Source organism: Pan paniscus, chromosome 2 (assembly GCF_029289425.2).
Source record: "Pan paniscus chromosome 2, NHGRI_mPanPan1-v2.0_pri, whole genome shotgun sequence".
Taxonomy (NCBI): Eukaryota; Metazoa; Chordata; class Mammalia; order Primates; family Hominidae; genus Pan; species Pan paniscus.
Window position 1 is genome coordinate 42,743,234 of NC_085926.1, and position 24,453 is coordinate 42,767,686.

Here is a 24,453-nt window from a genome sequence, read left to right on the forward strand (position 1 = left end):
ATAGCCAGAAGGTAGAAACAACCCAAGCAACCTTCAACAGATGAATGAGTAAACAAAAGGTGGTATATATACTCCACAGAATATTCAGCCTTAGAAAAGAATGAAATTCTGAACTCTGGATGAACCTTGAAAACATTATGCTAAGTGAAATAAGCCAGACACAAAATGGCAAATATTGTACGATTCCATGTATATTAGGTACCTAGAATGAACAAATTCATAGAGACAGAAAGTAGAATAGAGGATGCTAGGGAGTGGAAGAACGGGGCAAGTAGAGAGGTTTGGGGGTTTTTGTTTGTTTTTGAGACAGGGTCTCGCTCTATCGCCCAGGCTGGAATGCAGTCGCGCAATGACAGCTCACTACAGCCTCGACCACCTGGGCTCGGGTTATCTTCCCACCTTAGCATCCCAAGTAGTTGGGACCACAGGCTCGCACCACCACACCGAGCTAATTTTTGTATTTTTTGTAGAGATGGTGTTTCGCCATGTTGCCCAGGTTGATCTCGAACTCCTGGGCTCAAGCGATCTGCCTTGACCTCCCAAAGTGCTAGGATTATAGGTGTGAGCCACCACATCCAACCAGAAGTTATTCTTAAAGGGCATGGAGTTTCTGTTTGGGCTGATGAAAAGACTTTAGAGGTGGATGGTGGTGATGGTTACATAGCATTTTGAATATACTTAGTTCCACTGTATTGTACACTTAAAAATGGTTAAAATGGTAATTTTTATATGTATATTTACCACAATAAAGGTTTTAAAAATCAGCTGTGCATACTTGTGTGGGTGTAATGGCTTTTTTTCCTAATCCCTAAATTAGGTTCTCCCCACAGTTCCATGTAGTTCCAACTTTAAAGTGGGACTTTTACCCATGCTTATTTATCTTAATGATAATAGTCACCAAATATATTTCCCATCACTGAAATTCTCTCTCCCACCAATAAGTAAACATAACATAAACAGTGGCCCTACTCTTACTATGAGAAACAAAAATGAACAAAGTCAGAAGTGGGAATACCTGAGTTTTGACTTCATTAGTCAAGTCACAAACCTCAACTTTCTTCTTAAAACAGTAATAGTACCTTTATTATCATGATAATCAAATAGGTCATGAAAGTGCTTTGTAAAATGTGAAATTCTCTTCAGTTATCTTTATTATTTTAGTAGTCACATATATTAATTACTACAGATTTAGCTGTTTTGCCTGGTAATGGAAGTAAGTTCTGCTACAGCTTAAAACCAAGGCCTCATTTGGCTCTCTCCATTTCACAGCTCTCATTCTAGACCTCAGCTTTGCAGGCCCCAAATCCAATTTGGTCATTATACCATGAGTATCTCTTGGGGCTAGACTTACACCAGTCACGTGTAACTGACATACAAACCAGGAACACTAAGTCTCTCGTTTATATCTGTGGGTTGTGACCCATGTCCAGAGACTCTCCCTTCCCAGCATCAGGCACCCACAAAGCCAAAAGAGTCATCAGAAAGATATTGTGAGCATGGATTCAGAACAAACAGAAACAAACTGCCTAGAGGATATTTTTGGCCCAGGGTTAAGCCTTATTAAATTATTCCACTTCACAATCAGGAGCCCTACATAGATAAAAATTGTTCATTTTCTCCAGGTTCAAGCCCCTTTGTGCTGGAAGTTCTGCCTGTACAACTTGCCATGGATTTGGGCTTTGGTAGCTACTAGCCTCCCAGAGTCCTCCAGCACATTTTGTGTTTAGCTTAACACCATTTGGCTACAGTCAATCTTATTTTATCCACGGAACTATTTTGTCTAAGATGTGTTTGTATAGATGTGGTCCCACTCATCATATGTTGACTTTATTAGAAAACTCAATGTTCTGCCAAGATTCGTCAATCCTTAGCTCCAAGGGACCTCTCTGATAGATGAGATCTACCCTGGCTCTCCACCAAGCCTTCAGCACAAGGTTGCTAATATATTTATTTTATCCTCAAATTTCTCAATTCCATTCTTGGCTCACATCATAGTCTTTCAAAACATTTGGGTGAGTCACCTGATCCTAGTAATTATTCATTTCTCTCATTAACTAGGTCCCCAATGCCTTGTGCACTTAATAGTATCTAATTTACCACTTCCACAGTAAAGACCATTTGTATGTGGGAATCTCTTCAGCTTCCTTTCTATAAAGGCTGAAACAATTAGCTAGGTGTGGTGGTGTGCACCTATAGTTCCAGCTACTCAGGAGGCTGAGGCAGAATTGCTTGAGCTCAGGAGACAGAGCTGCAGTGAGTTATGATCATGCCACTGCACTCCAGCCTGGGCGACAGAGCAAGACCCAGTCTCAATTAAAAAATACATATATATAAGCCAGGCACAGTGGCTCATGCCTGTAACCCCAGCACTTTGGGAGGCTGAGGCAGGCAGATCACTTGGGCTCAGGAGGTTGAGACCAGCCTGACCAACATGGTGAAATCCCATCTCTACAAAAAATACAAGTATCAGCTGGGTGTGGCGGCCCATGCCCGTAGTCCAACTACCTGGGGAGCTGTGGTGGGAAGATCACTTGAGCCCAGGAGGTTTGAGCTCAGGGGATGACAGCGGGAGATGGGGTTATCATTGACAGAAATGAGTGAGCTAGGAAGAGGCACTGTGGGGAAGACAACAGATAGGGTTGTAGACAAGGTGAGATTAGGTAAGGACCATAACTCAAAGATGTGATGGCAAAATTTTAGTCAGTCCTAACACTTCAGAGTTGCATTCAGGATAGGAAAAGACCTAACACCAACGTTGTAAGAAGCTCAGAATACTACTGCAAGGACCTGTTCTTAGGTTCCTCTGAGGGGATCAACTGGACACCGGCCTCCACCGTAGACTCACTTATTACTGCTGAATTCAGGGGGAAATTTTTCTAACTTTTGTCTTGCTACAAACAAATTCTTTCTTTTGCTTCGTTCAGTGACTAATGGGGAAGTAGGCAAGGAAACTAGATTGTATGAGCAGTGTTAGTTCTTCCATGAACTCATATCAGGTAAATCATTCACTGATAAAAGTAGCAAACCAGTCAGGGTGCATGTCCCAGCTGCCTCTCTCAAATTTTCCTATTCTATTCAAACAGCTTTCAAATGGGACCAAGTGTATAAATAATATTTGGCAGTTCCACTCTGACATGAGAACTTTAAAATACTTTATGTTCATTCAGTGTTGTTCTGGTCTGGTAGTTATGATGTGATAAAACTATAGATGTACATGGGGATACAACCTAAATTTCAAGTCCCTGAAACTGAGCAGCAGTTCCTCATCTCTGAGGCAAGAGACATGGCCTACATGACCAATACTCCTTCCACTCCAAAAATCTGTCTGTGATTCAGAAGTCGAGTGTATTTAGGGGGCTTTTAAGTGTGGAGTCAAATTCCAACTCTTACCACCAGATGTCACTGTTGTTCAGTAACTAGAAATACATACCTTCTACGGACAGTAGGATTCTGAATGTAGAAGCCCCAAACCTTTTAATTCTAATTAATTCAACAAATGCTGAACACTTATGTGTGCCACGTGCTTTGGATGAGAAAGGCCATCATGCCCTCAGACAACTGGAGGAGAGGCATGGAAGCAATCACACACACCAACACTCCAATAATATCCAACATTAACCCATGGACTCTAACTCTCAATGAAAAATCAACATACTATCTCCGTAAAGTAGAACATTGTTTCCTCAGGGAGAACTTCTCCAACCCCAACCCTGGGTTAGGTTCCCCCAGCCGGATGTTCCTGTTGCATCCTCTACCTAATAATTATCATCCTTTATTGTGTTGGGACTCAGAAACAAATACCCCAAAATACGATGCTTTGACATGCTGGACTGAAGATGCAGCCTCAAGGTCTCTCTGACCTCCTACCCCCTCCCCGCCATGAAGCTGTTCTGTGAAGTTTCCTTATCTGCTTAAAGTCTAGACCTGCCAAAGGCGGGGGGGGAAATTACTCCTGGTCCTTTCCGTTTTTTTTTTTTTTTTTTTTTTTTGAGATGGAGTCTCACTCTGTTGCTCAAACTGGAGTGCAGTGGCGTGATCTCCTAGGTTCAAGCAATTCTCCCACCTCAGCCTCATGAGTAGCTGGGACTACAGGTGCATGCCACCATGCCCAGCTAATTTTTGTATTTTTTTTAGTAGAGAGGGGGTTTCACCATGTTGGCCAGGCTGGTCTCAAACTCCTGACCTCAAGTGATCCGCCTGCCTCGGCCTCCCGAAGTGCTGGGATTACAGGTGTGAGCCACTGCACCGGCACGGAGTTTTCATTAGTTTAATTCATATTGCAGGAAGAGAGACAAATCTGTCAACATATCTGGACAGACTTGTCACAAACTATTATCTGCCCTGTAGGCCAGACTTTGTCTTAGGCCATCGTATGTTCTTTAAGTCCACTGAATCCCCCTAAAAATAACTCATTATCCCTCAAATTGCCACATTTCCTCCATCTCCCCTTCCCCTATGAAGAAGGATATATAAACATCTGTACCCTATTGGGTTACTGAGTAATCATTATGCCATTCCCCTGTGATATACACATTAAAATAATTGCATGTTTTTTCTCCTAATAATCTGCCTTTTGTCAGTTGATTTTTCAGTAAACCTTCAGAGGGTGAAGGTAAAGTTTTCCCTTGGCCCCTACAATTGTAATCACTTATTTAATGCCAGCCTTCCCTGCTAGACTATAAATTCTGAAAGCAAGGCTCATGTGTCTCCTGTGCTACTGCATTCCCATAGTTAACACAGTAATAATGGAAACAGCAACCATTTATTGAGCTTACTAATGCACTGGGTGCTATGCTAAGTAAGCCCTTTATAGTCAGTATTGTATTTAATCCCAACAACCCGACGCCACTGATACTGTCCCCATTTTATAGATAAGAAACCATGGCTGCTTGGTTAGGAGTGGCAGAACCAAGAACCCAGCTCTCATTCAATAAAAAATAGTATCACATCCACTTGAACCACCTAATGTACCATTTACCATTCTTTTCAGACATGCAATCCCACAAATTTCTCATGAACACTCATTAACATCTTAACCCTTCACTTGTTCTTCTCCCCCATCCTCTGCCATTTGTCTAGATCAATGACTCTCAAATTAGTTATTTAAACAAAACCAAGAGTATTCATCTATTAGAATGAAAATTTTCTGAAAATGTAGTGAAAACTGACCCAGAAAGGTCAATACCAAGACCTGTTAGAGTTATTGGACTTGATAAAGGAATAATTTGAGCAGCCAAGCAAAAAATCAAATCACTTATGTAAGAAAAATGTCACATGACTTTAGGCTTCTCTATAGCAACACTTTAATATTCCAAAGAAAAATATGAACTGAGAATTGTATTATCTAGCCAAATTGTTTTTACTGTGTAAAGGCTACAGATAAACATATTTGACATGGCAAAAATTTAGGGAAATTGTTCCATGAGTCTTTTTTAAGGAAACTATTAAATCATTAATTTCAGCTGACCAAGAGATTAATGGGAATGTTTGAGTTTCAAATACATGTAAACTGTGGAACTAAGAAATGTGAGGATGACAACAGAATGTAAATATTATATGTCCTCACAATGTAGGAATGATACAAAATTGAGAGAAAAGGAAAAGAAAGTGGAAGTTCACTGATACAATAATAGTTGGGCACCAGAGTGTATCAGCTAAAGCTAAGCTGACAAGTCAAAGAGAAGTATAATCACATTTAACGTACAAAAGTAGGTCAGGTGTGGTGGATTATGCTTGTAATCCCAGCACTTTCGGAGGCTGAGGCAGATAGATCTCTTGAAGCCAGGAGTTCAAGATCATCCAACATGGTGAAACCTCGCCTTTACTAAAAACACAAAAATTAGCCCGACATGGTGGCGCATGCCTGTAATCCCAGCTACTCGGAAGGTTGAAGCATCAGAATCGCACGAAGCTAGGAGGTGGAGGGTGCCATGAGCTCAGATCACACCACTGTACTCCAGCCTCAGCAACAGAGCAAGACTCTGTCTCAAAATAAATAAGTAAACAAACAAACAAACAGTATAAGAGTAAAATCCAATAATATATCGACCAGAACTGGGTAGTAGAGGAGGAGGGAAGGAAGAAATATGCTAGGCTTAAATATTGCTCAAAAGGAATTATTGGTGACTGAAAATAAATAGAAGAGTGTTATAATTATATGGATAATCAGCTGGGTGTGGTGGCTCACGCCTGTAATCCTAGCACTTTGGGAGGCTGAGGCAGGTGGATAACCTGAGGTCAGGAATTCAAGATCAGCCTGGCCAACATGGTGAAACCTCGTCTCTACTAAATATACAAAAATTAGCCAGGCATGTTGGTGCATGCCTGTAATCACAGCTACTCGGGAGGCTGAGGCAAGAGAATCACTTGAACCTGGGGGATGGAAGTTGCAGTGAGCCAAGATCGTGCCACTGCACTCCAGCCTAGATGACAGAGAATAACTCCGTCTCAAAAAAAAAAAAAAAAATTTATATGGATAATCAATAGAACAAAAATTACCCACAAAAGGGAAAAAAATAAAACATACCATAAAGTAAAATATTTTTAAAATCGTTGAAACAGAAAGGAGAACATGATTAGAGAACAACAACAAAAAAGACAATTTCCTGAAACTTGTTCTCAAATTTGTTCCTCTACAGAAAGCTTTTCCTCATGAAATAAATAAAAGACATTTGACATGGGTCACTTACTTTAATAACAATACATATACCATGTTATCACCATGGAATGCAAATTCAGATTAGACAAGAGAATTTCACAAGTGTGATAGCCTTCTGTATATTATATAAAAGTTTGAGTATACTGTCTGGCCAAACCAGCTTGCTCATAAGTCATTAATCAAATCCATTATAGGTAATTTGTTCAGTTCAATGTTTACAATTCTTATGGAAATTAGCAACACACACATTTAAAACGTGTTCATTTACCTTTGCGTGAGTGCTTAAAATACATATTTCTATTTCAAGATGACATTTAAAAATTATTCTAATATATCAGCAGCAAAAATATAATTTGCAATTACAAAAAACTAAACTAGAATCCTTAAGTTATTCTCATGTTTACAGTTGTGATTCTTTAATAAATACTATTATGCAGCTCTATTGTTTAAGCTTTCTGGATTTGGTTTAAACACATGCATATATATTGTCAATTGTGGGAAGCTTTACAAGTTATATTCCATGCACTTTTTGGACAGAGTTCTAACAGAGCCAGCCAGTCCACAAAACAGGCAGACAAAAGTTGAATTAACTGGGGCAAATAGGACTCTTATGCAACATCCAAAATATGTGAGATTCTGTAGCAAACTGGGAGTACCTTCAGGATTGGCCTGTTATCTTCTTTAGAACTAAGTTCATCTTAAAAATTTAAGAAGGTGGACATTTCAACACCATCAAGTGCATTTAGGTGACATGTTTAAGTTAACTTGACTTCCTTGAATGACCTAGTTAGTAAACTAGTCACTAGTAATTCGGTCACCAAGCAAATCAAGCCTGCAAGAAAGGAAGCCAATATTCAAAATGCCGTGTTACCATCTAAACCCATACAAATTAGTTTATTTCCAACAATAATAGGTAACTTTAATAATAAGACATCTAACTAAAGCAAGCTCCTCCAACAAGACCAAGACAGCATCTCTTCTTCTAAGGCTTAGGTTTTGCCCAGAATTCCCGATACATGGAATAGCCCATACCTAAAGAAAAAGAATGCTAGTTAAGCATTTCAGTATTTTCTTAAATATTCAAAAATAAAAACCAGTTCATAAAATAGCTGAAAGTAGCACCATTGCTAGCATGGAATATTTACAAGGGGAATAAGACCCTAGGAAGCTTATACTCTTGCCTTCTTAAACATCTTAAATCTCTAAAACTCTTGTTACATACAGTAGTTTCCCAAGTAGCAAAGGGCTGGTATGGCTACTTCACATGTTACAATATTTCTTTTAAAGAACAATCAATATTTATCTGGTAACTTTGAAAGGAATCACTCTTGCTACATAATACCAGATAAAGTCAATGAATTATAAAGCCAATAGAAGAAGCATGTAATACCTAAACTTTAAGAATCTCTCCTTTAAAAACACAATAAAATAGCAATTGTATGTCTCTCCCAGATAACAGATGTTACTACCAACCCCAATTACATGTCTAGGCTCTTCAATGAAATTATAAACTCAGTGATTGACAGGATTTTTTTTTTCTTTAAAATCTTAGTAGGATATATCATAGAAAAACTATGTCACTACTTGAATTATCTTCATTAGTTCATTTTTTACATGAAAATGAGTATAAGTGATATTCTCCAACTGCTAAAAGGTCAGCTAAAAATATTTACCTATTTTGTTTGTAAAGAAATACCTTAATGAGGAACGAAAATTTGAAATTTCCTATAGGAACCTACCAACAGTCATTGCTCCTACAACAAAGCCTTGGGCTGCCACACGCATGTGGATCAGATGAATGGACATTTTAGTATTTCCCCTGCTCTTCAGTTTGTATAATCCATATGCAACAATTGCTGCAAAACCCGCTATTCCTGTAAAACAAAGTAACAAGTATGTCAGATGCATGAGAAGGGACCAAGATGACTTTACCATCAGTCAATGTACATTCTATTATTTTTATGAGGATTCTTTATCAGATCATTAATTAGCTAACATACAAATTGAGTTTTTCATGTTTTCCCCTATCAAAACCAAAAATCTTTAAGCAAACAACAACAGATCCAGAAAGTCAGGATTATCTTTAAAAACGTGGGTTTGTGGGGCCAGTAGATAAACTCCTTTAAAAAAGTGCTAGGGAATTAACAGGAACCTAGATTATGATTATCAGAACGAAAGTGTGCCAAAGGTCTTGACTTAGAGAATGAATTTATTCCATTTCCTCTCTGTCCTATTTCCCTCCCTCAAGGTAATCAGTTAATATACCAGAGACAATCCTACACACTACTACCACTGAGAAACATTGCCTGAATATTTCAAACTTTGGGATACTGTACTGGGAAGAAGTAAATAAAGGAAAAGAATAGAGCAATATTAGTTTCAGTTAAAAGGATTATGATCCTAGAGTTCTATACAGAGCCAAACTCTCATTCATTTTGAGGGCAAAAGCATTCAGGACATGACCTTCCATGTTTTCTTTTTAAGATTTACTATTTTATTTTTTAAGAGATGGGGTCTTGCTCTGTTGCCCAGGCTGGAGTGCAGCCACACAATCATAGCTCACTGCAGCCTTGTTCTCCCGGGCTCAGGTGATCCTCTTGGCTCAGCCTCCCTAATAACTGGGACTACAGGAGAGCTCTCTTTCCCAAGCTGCCACCCAGGTACTGATACAAAAACCTAGAGGAAAATATCCAGTCAAATAAAAACAGTGAGTCAAAATGGACAGTTCAAGAAATGAAGACATAATGGTTAAGATATAATGGTGAGCAATAAAGACAGGAAAATCTGTACTGGTTCCTTGAAAATGACTGGTATAATATAGCAAAATTAAGAATCTTAAATTAGGCTATGATTATTACAACAAAACGTGTGCTAAAGGTCTTAGGGAATAAATTTATATTCATTTTAATACAGGAAATAGATGAAAAAAACACATCCTAGTTTGACAATGTAAAGATAACCACCAGCAAGCAGTGTAAGAATAGCCGCAGAACTTCCAAATCATAAGAAGGAAAAAAAAATTAGGGCTGGGAGCAGTAGCTCACACCCATCATCCCAGCACTTTGGGAGGCTGAGGCAGGTGGATCACCTGAGATCAGGGGTTTGAGACCAGCCTGGCCAACAGCCTGGTCATCTCTACTAAAAATACAAAAAATTAGCCGGGCATGGTGGCATGCGCCTGTAATCCCAGCTACTTGGGAGGCTGAGGCAGGAGAATGCTTGAACCTGGGAGGCGGAGGTTGCAGTGAGCCGAGATCACGCCACTGCACTCCAGCCTGGGCGACAGAGCGAGACTCCATCTCAAAAAAAAAAAAAAAAAAATATATATATATATATATATAAATTTTTAAAGTCATAAAACTTTAAAATAATCTAATATAGCAGCAAAATAAATAAATGGAGCAAAAATTGTTAGGAACACAAGATTAGCTCTATTAGAAGATAACAAAATGGGAAAATCTGTCTCTTTCAGAAAACAACAGAATAAGAAGCCCCAAACTAAAGCTACAGAATTGCACGGCACCATTAAATAAACTTACTTAAATTCTTAAAAATAAATAAAATTTAATATTTTAATTTAAAACAGAGATCCCACATTCTTTCAAATGTCTATGAAGCTTTGACAAAACCAATCACTTATTAGGCCACAAAGAAAATTCCAACTTCCAAAAAGTCCTTCTTCCTGGATGACTACCATAAGGCCAAAACTTAGCAATGAAAACGTAAAACAACCACACACATACCCCCCCTCTAACCACTGAGAAGCTGAGCACCAATAACTAGATTTGGAGGTTAAAGTAAAAACTGAGAGATTAGGAAACTATCAAACATTATTTGAAAAATAAAAACAGTACTGGTTCTTAGAACAAATAAAATTGTAAAACCTCTAGGAAGTCTGATCAAAGAGAAAATAAACATACGACATTAGGAATGAGGAAGTGGATATAATCACAAGTGATAAAGAGATTTTTAAAAATAAGAGATGATTGCTCTTTGCCAATTAAATTTGAAAATCTAGGTGAAATGAATGATTTCTGAGGAAAATACAAATTCCTAAATTTGATTCAAGAAGTTGTAGAAAACCTTTCTATACCAATAACCATAGAAAGAATTAAATGGGCAATCCATGCTTTATCCCCAAAAGATAAAGACCCCAACAGTTTCATTAACAAGGTCTAATAAAAATTATAAGGGCATTCTCAATTCATGTTATTTAAAATATTCCAGGGCATTAAAAACATAGCAATACATTTTTTTCCAATATATTTTCCAAGAAAACAAATCCCTGATACCAAAACAAAATTAAGATAACATAAGAGGCTGGGTGCAGTGGCTCACACCTGTAATCCAAGCACTTTGGGAGGCCGAGGCAGGTGAATCACTTGAAAACAGGAGTTCGAGACTAGCCTGGCCAAAATGGTGAAACCCCGTCTCTACTAAAAACACAAAAATCAGCCTGGTATGGTGGCGGGAGTAGTCCCAGCTACTCAGGAAGCTGAGGCAGGAGAATCACTTGAACCCAGGAGGCAGAGGCTGCAGTGAGCCGAGATCCTGCCATTGCACTCCAGCCTGGGCGACAGAGCGAGACTGTCTCCAAAAACTAAAAAATAAAAAAAAAAGCCATGAGAAGAGAATTACAAAGCAATATAAATTATAAACATAGATATAAAATTCCTAAACCAAATACTAGCTTATCAACTTTAAAATGTATTAGAATAATATTATCAACCATGATCATTAGGTTTTTACTTTGGGAGTTTTTTTTTTTTTTTTTTTTGAGACGGAGTCTTGTTCTGTCACCCAGGCTGGAGTGCAGTGGTGCAATCTCCGCTCACTGCAACCTCCGACTCCTGAGTTCAAGTGATTCTCCTGCCTCAGCTTCCCGAGTAGCTGGGATTACAGGGATGTGCCAACCACGACCGGCTAATTTTTGTATTTTTAGTAGAGATGGGGTTTCCCCACATTGGTCAGGCTGGTCTCGAACTCCTGACCTCATGATCCGCCTGCCTCAGCCTCCCAAAAAAGTGCTGGGATTATAGGTGTGAACCACTGTGCCTGGCCTACTTTGGGAATTAACCATTGCTTTTACATAAGAAAATCTTGGCCAGGAGTAGTGGCTCATCCCTGTAATCCTAGCACTTTGGGAGGCTGAGGTAGGAGGATTGCTTGAGGCCAAGGGTTTGAGACCAGCATGGGCAACAGAGTGAGACCTGTGTCTACAAAAAAAAAAAATTTTAATAAAAAATAAATTAAAAAAAAGAATTCACTGGAAGAACATCCAAGAACAAAAAAAAAAAAGGAAAAATCTCTTAAGATTCATGAAAGATGAAACTATGTGAACATCTGAATAGTAAAAGTAAATTAGAATATAGTTCAGACACCAAAAGCAAATACAAATTGTACTTAGTGTTAAAACACTATAAATATTCCATTTTTAATTTTTATCTATTTATTTATTTATTTAGAGACAGGGTCTTGCTCTGTCACCCAGGCTGTAGTGGCATGATCATGGTTCACCACAGCTTCGACCTCCCAGGCTCAAGCAACCTCCCATCTCAGCCTCCCAAGTAGCTGGGACTACAGGCATGTGGCACCATGCCCAGCTAATTTTTAAATTTTTTTTGTAGAGACAGGGTCTCACTGTGTTGCCCAGGCTGTCTTGAACTCCTAGGCTCAAGTGATCCTCCTGCCTCAGCCCCGCAAAGCACTGGGATTACAGGAATGAGCCAAAGTGCTCAGCCTTATTTTTTATTAAAAAACGAAAAAGAGATAAGAAAAAAAAGTTCCCTTTAAAGATCAGAATAAGACAGGGATACATGTGAATACTGCTGTTGTTGCCTGGATATCCTAAACAATTTTAAATCACATAAAAAAAACTATACGCATAATTAGGAAGAAACTCTACTGGTTTGCAGATCATCTAACTGTGTGTATAGGAAATCCAAGAGAATCAAATGAAACACAACTAGAGGCCAGGTGCAGTGGCTCACGCCTGTAATCCCAGTACTTTGGGAGGCTGAGGCAGGTGGATCATTTGAGGTCAGGAATTCGAGACCAACCTGGCCAACATGGCAAAACCCTGTCTCTACTAAAACTACAAAAATTAGCCAGGCATGGTGGCAGGCGCCTGTAATACCAGCTACTCGGGAGGCTGAGGCACAAGAATTGCTTGAACCTGGGAGGCGGAGGTTGCAGTGAGCTGAGATTGTGCCACTGCACTCCAGCCTGAGCGACAGAGCAAGACTCCGTCTCAAAAGAAAGAAAGAAAAACAACTAGAACCAATAAGAAAAAAGATTACTTTGATGAATACATTAAAAAGCATATCTAGAGAAATTAAATTTCTAGACCTAGAGAAAACAATAAAATCATATTTAAGGACACAAAAGGTTTGAATGAAAATCAGTAGATGCACCACATTCTAAAATTTCCATTCTCTCCAAATTTATAAATTCAATGTAATCCAAATGTAAAAATGAGACATTTTTCCCTGTTTTGGACTGGGCAAGCCAGTTTCTTTTTCTCAGACACGGTGTCTTCCTATGTTTCCCAGACTAGAGTTCAGTGGGTATTCGCAGGCATGATCATTATACACTACAGCCCTGAACTCCTGGGCTCAAGTGACTCTCCTGCCTTGGCCTGCTGAGTAGCTGCAATTAACAAGCTAATTTCAAAGTAAACAGGCAAGCTCTTTTTGAGAAGGTAGAATAGTGAAAGTGTACTGGCTTATGAGGTATCTAAACATACCATTAAGTTTCTGGCAGACAGATCAAAGCAACAAAATACATACAGTAGTTGAGTAACAAATCTCTCATATGTTTAGTATATGACATAGTTCACATTTCAAATAAGTGGAAAAAGAATGCAAAACAGATACCCAAATCACTGTGATAGAAAATTAAAGTATCCATATGGAAAATAAGTTAGATTTTGCCTCATGTCATACCTACAAATAAATTCCAGATAGATTAGTATCACAATGATAAATGGACAACATAAGGAAATACAGGAACCTAAGTAATCCCAGGATCATGAAGGCCTTGCAACATATTAAGAAAACATTAATACCTAAAATACATAATTATAATTTAATTAGAAAAAGACAACCTAGTTAAAACAGAAACAAAAGCAAAAACAAAAAAGCTAATTCATAGAAGAGAAGCCTGAATGACCAATACATATGAAAAGATGCTCAAAGAATGATAATATCTAGTGCTACTGAGAGTATGGGAAAACCAGCCCATCACAGCCTATTGGTGTAAATCATTGTTTTGGTACAATTAAGTATATAAGGATATTTAATTTTTACACACACAGTCTTCCAACAGTTTGTAAAATCAACATAATGGGAACAACTCCTATGTCGTCAATACAGCAATGGTTAAATCAATGTAGGGTTTATGTACTCCCAAGAAGGGATATGTATAAATGACAACCCATTAAAGAGCAGAAAATTTTATATTTGTATCTTATCCTTTTGAAATGTCTTTCTGCGTATTTCATAATGTACCAAATGTGTAAGAACAAAAGTACTTATAAATGACTTAAAAATAGGTAAACACACAACACACTGGCAGGAAGTACGTGCTCAATGATTTTTTACTGAGGGAATATACAACCAAAAAATTTTATAGATCACTGTTACAAAACATTGTATATCTACAAAATTAATGATTCAATTATTAAAAATATAAATGTTCCTATATGCATTGTTATAAAAAGATAATGAACAAGGCTAAAGAAAAATATTTCATCTAAAAATAATTATAAATAATAGTTTATGGTAGTACACGGAGAAGAAAACACTGACAGACTGTACAGACTGCTGTTGTCTTTCAGAGTCGGGATCACAGGACATGGTACCTTTCTGTTTTATGTACTTTTGCAACTAACTTATTAATTATATGGTCAGAAGAAAAATTCCTTCAAGAGACTTCAAAGTCCTTTAACTTCTTGGAGAGCCATCTAAAAGGATGCTCAGTAGTTTAATTGTTAATAATGAAAAATTAGAAATCACATAAATTTCTACCAAGAGGATTATAATAATGTTATATACAACAGTAATTTATATCATATAAATTAAGTCATTCTTAAAAGTGGAGTTTTGGCCGGGCGCGGTGGCTCACGCCTGTAATTCCAGCACTTTTGGAGGCCGAGGCGGGCGGATCACAAGGTCAGGAGATCGAGATCATCCTGGCTAACACGGTGAAACCCTGTCTCTACTAAAAGATAGAAAAAATTAGCCAGGCGTGGTGGCGGGCACCTGTAGTCCCAGCTACTCGGGAGGCTGAGGCAGGAGAATGGCGTGAACTCGGGAGGCGGAGCTTGCAGTGAGCCAAGATCCTGCCACTGCACTCCAGCCTGGGCGACAGAGCAAGACTCCGTTTCAAAAAAAAAAAAGTAGAGTTTTAGGCCAGGCACTGTGGCTCACGCCTGTAATCCCAGCACTTTGGGAGGCCGAGGCAGGTGGATCACCTGAGATCACGAGTTCGAGACCAGCCTGGCCAACATGATGAAACCCCCATCTCTACTAAAAATACAAAGAAATTAGCTGGCGTGGCGGCGGGCACCTATAATTCTAGCTACTCAGGAGGCTGAGGCAGAAGAATCGCTTGAACCCAAGAGGTGGAGGTTGCAGTGAGCCGACATCGCGCCACTGCACTCCAGCCTGGGCAACAAGAGTGAAACTCCTTCTCGGAAAAAAAAAAAAAGTCGAGTTTCGAATAACATAGTTAAAAACATGAGATAAAAATTATAATACATATATGCATCTTAGTATGATCCTGAATTTGTGAAGATAAAAAAAGAAAAAACAACTGGAGAAATATGTACATCAAAATGGTAACAACAGTTATATCTAAATGGTGGCATTAAAGGTAATTTTAAAATTCTTTGTAAGATTAAAAATTTTTAAACTTTCTTAAGATTAATTTATATACCATAAATTTCACCTTTCATCTGTTTTAACTGCATATTAAATGAATTTTAATATGCCTGCGAGTCCAACCTCTGGGGGATAGGAGACTGAATAGCTAATTTCAGTCACAGCTGACACCTCAATAAAACCTGGTTACCAAGGCTTGGTGGGCTTCCCTGGATGGCAAGACTTAGCATGTATTGCCACATATCACATCAGTACTGAAGAATTAAATGCACCCCCTCTCCCCCTGTGGGACTCCCTGGGAAGGGGACACCTAGAATTTTGTGTCTGGTTTATCCTAGACTTCATTCTACATGTCTTTGTTGACTTTAACCTATATCCCATTGCTGTAATAAACTATGACTGTAACAAGCATTTTTGAGTCTTATGAGTCTTGGCCCAATCATCTAACCTGAGGATGGTCTTGGGGTCCCCCAGTACAACATTATGCACTGAAATAAGACTCAATAAAATAAGAAGTCTCAGCTGGAGTGGCAGCTCACACCTATAATCCTAGCACTAGGCTGAGGGCAGGCAGATTGCTTGAGCCCAGGAGTTCAAGACTAGCCTAGGCAGTATCGCAAAACCCCGTGTCTATACAAAACTACAAAAATTCGCTGGGCGTGGTGGTGCACACCTGTGGTCCCAGCTACTTAGGAGGCTGAGGTGGGAGGATCAAGAACCTGAGAGGTCGAGGGATGGGGGCAGTGAGCTATGATCAAGCCACTGCACTTCAGTCTAGGTGAAAGAGACCCTGTCTCCAAAAAGAAAAAAAAAGTCTGAATACATACAGAAGAATCTTTATGATGAGATTTATATCGTGCCAATCTCAGCATATTTCAACATAAGAAAAAAATGGAAAATACATTCTTTCAGGATATTGCTAAATGAACAAATTATCACGGCTCTACCATATTCAAGACTACTAAAATGTCAGTCAAACTTACCAACGGGTACGAATGGTGCCTCTTTAGCTTTTCGAATAAGTTTTGATCCCTGATCTTCCTCATATGAAGGAAGGGAAACACCTGTGTCTGTTGACATAGTGATTGCTTGAAGAATCCCCCTGAGAAAGAATTTCTATGAGGTTCTGTAATTAAAAGCATCTGAACATTATTAAATATCTGGATGTATTTAAAATATTCCTAACTTCCATGAGAATCTTAGTATATGTTATCCATAATCCTAAAGTTAAAAAATATTTTTAGAAATTAACTGTAGTTTTAATGTACAGTCACTCTCAAGGGAGAGTTGTATACACTTATTCCCCCTATTGTTTTGCCGTTTCTCCTGTACAACCCATTCATTTTTAGCACCATGTTAATTAAAAATAGTGAAAAATTTTAAATTGATGTTACTTTTATCAATTAAAATAGCAGCTACTAATTTTCTGGCTATCTTCATCCTTAATCAACTATTTAACTTGACAATTTTAAGTTACTCAAACCAAACTGACAACTCCTATTGAACCTTCAATATCATGTTGGAAATCCTACTTAGCACTTTTTGGTGTAGTTAAATGCAGTCTTTATTGCTTTCAACTGCTGATTTACTTATTCCAATGTGCTTCCTTGCTTCAATTTTCACTTCAGATTAGTTTCCAATCTATTACAGTAATCTGTTATCCATGGTGGTTGCCTCTGGGGAAAAGATTATTCTGAATAGCCAAAGTTTCTACCTAGCTCATTATTTACTCATTTTAAGAACAAAGCTTTTATTTTAAATATTGGTAGAAATGTCTCCTTCATAGCCTTTTAGATTTTTTTAATGACCTATGATTAGTTTTTTATCTTTTTTGAGACCGAGTCTTGCTCTGTTGCCCAGGGTGGAGTGCAGTGGCACGATCTCGGCTCACTGCAACCTCCATTTGGCACACACCACCATGCCTAATTTTTTTGTATTCTTTAGTAGAGACAGGGTTTCACTCCTGACCTCACGTGATCCACCCACCTCAGCCTCCCAAACTGCTGGGATTACAGGTGTGAGCCACTGTGCCAGCTTATGATTAGCTTTTTTTTTTTTTTTTTGAGATGGAGTTTCGTTCTTGTTGCCCAGGCTGGAGTGCAATGGCGTAGTCTTGGTTCACTGCAACCTCTGCCTCCCAGGTTCAAGCGATTCTCCTGCCTCAGCCTCCCAAATACCTGGGATTAGAAGTGCCTGCCACCATGCCTGGCTAATTTTTTTTGTATTTTTAGTAGAGATGGGGTTTCACCATCTTGACCAGGCTGGTCTCGAAATCCTGACCTCAGGTGATCCACCTGCCTCCCACAGTGTTGGGATTACAGGCATGAGCTACCACACCTGACCCTATGATTAGCACCTTTTAACATCACTGCAGCACAAAACTGAATTACCCTCAGGGTCTTCTTAATATCTTCTAAGCTTCAGATCTGCCTTCATTTACATACCTTATATCCCCTAGGCTTCCTTTTAAAACTCTACCCTCTTTTTATAATTCCTTTAAATGGTATCCCAAAGGCAAGATCTAGCCTGATAGTGTATGAGTAACGGGATAGGAAAAAAAAAAAAGGATTCATTTTCATTATCACAGGGATCAAAGGCTCCTTTCCTCCTTTTCAGTCATCTCCGTGAATAGCCCTTTTATCACAGTGAGGCATTAACAAATGCAATTTCATTTTAGCCACAATAACAAAGTATACTTTCTTCACTGAACTATTTTGAATTGCAATAAACTTTACTCACAGATAAAATAAGGGCCTGAAGCATAGTGTAGGCATACAAGTCTCTAATTAGTGTCAATTACAATAAACTTAAAAGTCTATGCCCATCCTAACACCCATATAAAATCTTACTTTCACTTCTGGGTTTTTCATGTGCATTATGCTCCCTTTGATAAAAGTACCTCTCATTCAACACCTTGCTACTCAAGGGGAGTCAGTGGCAGTTAAGGTCCTCAACAAAAATGCAACTCCGGAGGGGGTGGTGTGCTTAGTTTAGAAAGTGAATTCATCCCTATAAGCCTCACCTTCATTGAGAAGACTCAACTGTCATCTGACATAGAAGAAAATCTTAGCTAAATAAAAGAAAATTTAGATTGGACTTAAACCTTCTTTTTGTACTCCATTACTTCTTAACTGAATAAACTCCTAAGTAATGAGCTTTATTATATATAAGGTTCAATAAGCTCAAGGTTCAAGATACTCACTATATATCTGAATAATACAATATAAACACTAAAGTAATCGTTCAAAAATTAGTTGTTGTTTTTTTTTTTTAAAAAAAGAGAAATCATGTAACTGCCAAACAGGTTCACCTTGCCCGCTGGCTAGACAGAGCTGATTTACCAAGACAGGGGAATTGCAATAGAGAAAGAGCAATTCACCCAAAGCCAGCTGTGTGGGAGACCAGGATTTTTATTATTAGTCAAATCAGTCTCTTGGAGCATTCAGGGATCAGTTTTTAAGGATAATTTGGTGGGTGGGGGAAGGCCAGAGAATAGAGTGCTGATTGGTTGGGTTGGAGATGAAATGGGAAGTTGAAGCTGTCCTCTTGTGCTGAGTCAGTTCCTAGGTAGGGGACATAAGATCAGACGAGCCAGTTTATTGATCTGGGTGGTGCCAGTTGGTCTATCAAGTGCAGGGTCTGCAAAATATCTCAAGCACTGATCTTAGGAGCATTTTAGGGAGGGTTAGAATCTTATAACTTCCAGCTGCACGACTCCTAAACCATAATTTCTAATCTGTGGCTAATTCATTAAACCTACAAAGGCAGTCTAGTCCCCAGGCAAGAAGGGGGTTTGTTTTAGGAAAGGGCTGTTACCATCTTTGCTTTATTTTTCTATTTTTGTTTTATGAGACAGGGTCTAGTTGCCACCCAGGCTGGAGCACGATCTCGATCTTTGCTCACCGCAACCTCTGCCTCCCAGGTTTGAGTGATTTGTGCCTTAGCCTAACAGCTGGGATAACAGGTGTGCACCACCATGCCTGGTTTTTTTTGTATTTTTAGTATAGATGGGGTTTTGCCATGTTGGCCAGCCTGGTCTCAAACTCCTGGCCCCAAGTGATTTGCCCGCCTCAGCCTCCCAAAGTGCTAGGATTATACACGTGAACCATCATGCCTGGCTCCATCTTTTTTTGGCTAGGTCAGATCTCTTACACTGTCTCAGTTATAATTTTGCAATGGTGGTTTCAATCACAGTGTAATTAGTTGTCAAAAGCCTAACACAGACAAGGTCTGAATTTAGAGAGAGTGATGTATTTTAGCTAAAGGAGGTTTGGCACGTTTCACAGAGAAACACTTGAGACTGGCTTTGAAGAAACTGCATAAATGGACTGGATGGAGAGATTAAACACTGTATTTATTTTAGGCCAGTATGTTTACTAGTTGCCTTCATATCTAATCATGAACTTCTCGGGCAGGTGCGCTGGCTCATGCCTGTAATCCCAGCACTTTGGGGCACCAAGGTGGGCAATCACTTGAGGTCAGGAGTTCGAAACCAGCCTGGCCAACATGGTGAAACCCCCATCTCTACTAAAAATACAAAAATTAGCTGGGCATAGTGGTGTGCATGCCTGAAATCCCAGCTACTTGGGAAGCTGAGGCAGGAGGATCACTTGAACCCGGGAGGCAGAGGTTGCAGTGAGCCGAGATTGTGCAACTGCACTCCAGCCTGGGCCACAGAGAGACTCTGTCTCAAATTTTAAAAAATAAAAGAAAAAGAAAAAAAAAAACATGACCTTCTCAAAGGGGAAGTTTATCACAAATCCTTTCACTTCCCTTCCCAACCCCACATTCTGACCACATTAAATATTTTTAAGATGCTCTCTATACCTCTAAGCCTTTGCACAAGCTGATTCCTCTACTTGTGAGAGTTTCCCTCCCTTTCCATCCCCTTCAGATACTCTTTCCTAGCTAACTCCTCCCATTTTTTTTTTCAGGTTTGGTTTTTCTTTTTTTACACTGAGTCAGAACATTATTTTAATAGTTACAAAACTTTTTTTTTAACAGAATCAGTATAAAATAGCAGTTGATTTCTCCATAACTATCAGAATTATTTATATTTGAGGTCTTGCCTAAGTAGGGCTGAAATCAACAAAAGGTCTTGGACTATTGGCTCAGAAATCATCCTAGGAAGCCCGCCCTGTTGACATTTGTCATGCTTAGCTCTTATGAGATGACCCGGTCCTTTAAAAAAAAAAAAGTATCTCCGTTTATTTTGTTTATTTGGAGGTTTGAAGTGAATTCGGCAGCATTCATTAAACTCCTTCCAGCTCCTGTCATTTATCATTCTGACTACATCCATTTCAACTTTGTCTGCTCTGTTCTGAGTTGCTTTAACAATATTAAATCATCCAAATTCTTTTCTCTCTCTTCTCAGAGGTTTTTTACTACTGCTGAGGTCTGGGCTATATAGTTTTTTATGACTCTGTCCCTACTGGCATGAGCTGCCATCAAAGACTCAAAGTTGTTTACAGGTTTGGCTGGCATCAATTTTCCCTGCAAAGGAAGCTGTTGGAACTGTAGTGTTTAATTAATGTACTAGTCTGTATCAACTGTCCACATCACCTTGAGTAATTCCTGGAACTCGGCGAACTCCTCACAGTTCACACCACCACTGGGTGCCACCATACTGGACTCAGGTTCACATCTTAATTGACCTCCTCTCAGAAATTTTTGTCTCTTTAAGTTCGTAAGTGCTTTGGTTATGCAGTCCCATAGGACCTTGTACTTTCCTTATAACCCTTATAAGCACCAGTTTGTCTGTTTCTTTTGCTAGAATCCTTGAAGTCAGGGACCAATACCTGCTCTGCCTGTATCCAACTCCACTGCCTGGTGCAATACCCTATACATAATATGTACACTACAAATGTTTCTTGAATACATTTAAAAGTTACATTTCTCAACAACTGAAAGCATTCTTAGGTTATTCAGTAATATTGAGTAGAAAAAAAATAACAATCATACAGATTTGTAGAGTTTAATCAGTAAGAAAAATGCCAAACTGTATGTACCTAAGTGCTTATTTCTTTTATGTTTCTTATATTGTACCTATGAAAAGAGAAATAACCTGAGGTCTTAGTTCCTTGCAACACAGGGGACAAAACTATTATATACCATAATCCACTTTTAAAAACTAAAAACTTCTGCAGATATAAAAGCATGTTTTCCCCTTTTTTGCCTGAATCATTTCTAAACTAAAAAATCATTTGGGAATTTAAAAGCAAGAAAGTTGGTAGCCGGGCATGGTGGTGCACACCTGTAGTCCCAGCTCCTCAGGAGGCTGAGGCAGGAGGGCTGCTTGAGCCTGGAAAGTGGAGGTTGCGGTGAGCCATGATCCAGCCACTGCACTCCAGCCGGGGCAACAGGCAAGACCCTTGCTGAGGGAACCAACAAACAAACAAAAACAGGACATAAATCGTTTTTTAAAAATAGCAAGAAAGTTGGTAGTTTTTCTTATAATTATCTCACATCTGGCTGACTCTAATTCTCCAACAGGTCAATGGAGCAAAAGGTGTTTTTTTTTTTTTTTTTCTCCTTTCAGGAGGGAGGGGGGTTAGTTGTCTCTTTCCTGTATATAAATCAAGAACAGAAGAAAACCTATTTCTCCGTTCTTCATCTATGATACAGACTCTGAAGCTTGTATGGATAGGGCATTTGACCTGGGTTTCAGAAAGTAGCCCCTGCGGTAAGCATCAGGGTGTGGGGAACAAAATGGTCATTATTTGCTTGAAACGACAGATGATCATCTGTCTGTGATTCCAGAATACCTTATGTGTACATTTCAGAATAAAATTAGTAAGGATTAATATTTAAAAATCCAACACATATCAGTTATTTGTTATTCTGTAGTCAAAATATTATAATTCCCATATAGTACATATCTAAAATACTCTCTGAATACAAAATTTTGATAACTGTCTAATTACCACGTAGAAGTTTCCAAAGTATTCATGGTTTATAGCCACCTGAATTGAAAACTGGTTAAGTACCAGGAACAATAAGTTCTAATCATATAATTTGAGAGTAACAAATCAGATGAATAATCCAAGCCAATAGCCTTATTTTACAGGTGGGGAAAGGGTTGTGAGAGGGTTATACGAATTGCTCAGTACAAGGAATACATGTCTGGTGGGGTAGGATTAGAATCCAGCTCTTCTGATAGAGAGTCCTGGGTTCTTTTGATTGACGATATATTGCCAAAGCATCAATCTTACGCTGCTGATGTAAATTAGATTAAATTGGCAGATAAGAATTCTGATTAGAAAATTTAAGAATCCATTACTCAACAGAAGCCCACGTTGTTCTCTTTGAATGATATATATAAAAAAATCATGCCTAAGTTAAACGGAATCTTCTTCAGTGACTTAACTCATCTAACAATTTCAATTGTGATTTGAAAAGACTTTTTTCACTACACCACTGCCAGACTTTCCTTCATTATCGTTTTCTCATCCACCCACAGTAGTTGTCCCAGATTTCTGTCAGAAAGTTGAATAGACGCTAAAAAAGGCACCAGTAACCAGATATTTAAAGTCAGTTTGGAGAGCACAAATTAATTGTGTACGCTTAGTAAGACACGACTGAAGACCTTTCCACAGGGAACCTAAAGAGGCATTAAGGGAAGATGAGCCGTCCAGCATCAGGAGACGTAACAGGCTGAATGAAGGATCTTTCTTCACAGTCACTTTGTCACGGGAACTACTATCTAAAGCAACGCTGGCTTCAAACTGATTTTGCATCAGTCGCCCATCAGCTTGTTTAAAATGGCTGCCAAGGCCCCAGCATGGAGATTCGGATTCAGGTGGTCTGGGGCAGAGCTCAAGGAATCTTTAAGAAGCCCCTTCAAGTGACTCTGATGCACAAAGAGAACTCCTAGTATACAGGACTCCAAATATGTGTGTCATGCTGGAGCTTCATGACCAGGTTGTCACCGCTTCAACCTGTTAGAACTTTCCATCCACACCTGTCTTACTCGAAAGTGCCTTTGTACTTCCGGAAGCAGGGATCGCTGTCGTGGGGATTACTCCGAAGAGGGAAATAGCTGCTTCCCACTCCGGGAATTTAAGACAAAGGCGAATATCACTGCTGCATCATGTCGGCTGCTCCTAATTCTGCCCTTACGCTGTGCTTTGTAATCTCTAACCCGCCGACTCGGCAGGAGAAAAATTTAATTCGGTCACAGAAGCACTACACAGGGCCCTAGGCCTTATCACTTTCCCAGGGTGGAGGAAACACCAGGTCCGGGAGAAAAGCAAGCCCAGGACTGGAAGGTCCTCTGCTAGTACGCCCTCCCCTCAACCTCCCGACCTTCCTCGCCGCCTCTCTTCCTGTGACCTTGTCGTGACTCCGTGACCGGAGCGCTCGCTCTCCTATCCCGCCTCGCCTGCCGCTTAGCCCGCTCTTCAGAATGTTCCAAGCTCCGGGGACGCTCCCGCTCCTCGCTCCCCGCCGTCGGGCCCAGTCAACACCCTCTGGCCCCCGTCTCTCATTACTACCCCATCAGCGAGTCTTCCCCGCTCGGCAACTCACTCCACAAGCTTCTGCTCCATCTCCTCGCTGGCTCCGTCTCCCCTCACCCGAAGGACCCTAGGCCTCGGCTCCCGACTCCTCTCATCCGCCCATGCTCGAGGCCGGGCCTGAGCCCCGGCAACTCCACCTCTCCTCCCTCATTCGAGACACGGACTCCCAGCCCCCACCCCCAAAGTCCTTTCGGCCTGGCCAAGCGCTGCCCCACTTCTTCCCGCCCCGCGGCCCGAGTCCCTGGCTCGCAGTCCCCCGGCTTGTTTCGCTTACCTAGAGCGAGAAAACCTCTCACACGCCTACCTGCTCCGGATCCCTGCACGCGCACCCAGTCCTCCCGGCTTCTCCCCACCCACAGCCGTCCCAGCCAATCAGAGGCCAGCGGCCGCAAAAGGA

At 39.8% G+C, this 24,453-nt stretch overlaps 1 protein-coding gene and 1 pseudogene across 4 annotated transcripts; both read right to left on the bottom strand.

Annotated features, from left to right (window-relative positions):
• Nucleotides 1-6,670: 6,670 nt before the first annotated feature.
• On the bottom strand, nt 6,671-24,450 carry HIGD1A (HIG1 hypoxia inducible domain family member 1A). 4 transcript variants are annotated; one of them, XM_055109740.2, is made up of 5 exons: nt 24,331-24,372; nt 21,794-21,914; nt 16,524-16,642; nt 8,398-8,532; nt 6,671-7,690 (listed from the first exon to the last, which is right to left on the bottom strand). In XM_055109740.2, exons 3-5 carry the CDS (start codon nt 16,618-16,620, stop codon nt 7,641-7,643), a joined length of 282 nt encoding a protein of 93 aa, XP_054965715.1. In that variant the 5' UTR covers nt 16,621-16,642; nt 21,794-21,914; nt 24,331-24,372; the 3' UTR covers nt 6,671-7,640. The 4 variants fall into 4 exon arrangements, with proteins under 4 accessions (XP_054965715.1, XP_008959741.1, XP_008959742.1 ...); XM_008961493.3 differs by lacking the exon at nt 21,794-21,914 and having other exon boundaries at nt 24,331-24,450; XM_008961494.6 differs by lacking the exon at nt 21,794-21,914 and having other exon boundaries at nt 24,361-24,439.
• On the bottom strand, nt 16,654-21,782 carry LOC129397392 (protein MIX23-like; annotated as a pseudogene).
• Nucleotides 24,451-24,453: the final 3 nt, after the last annotated feature.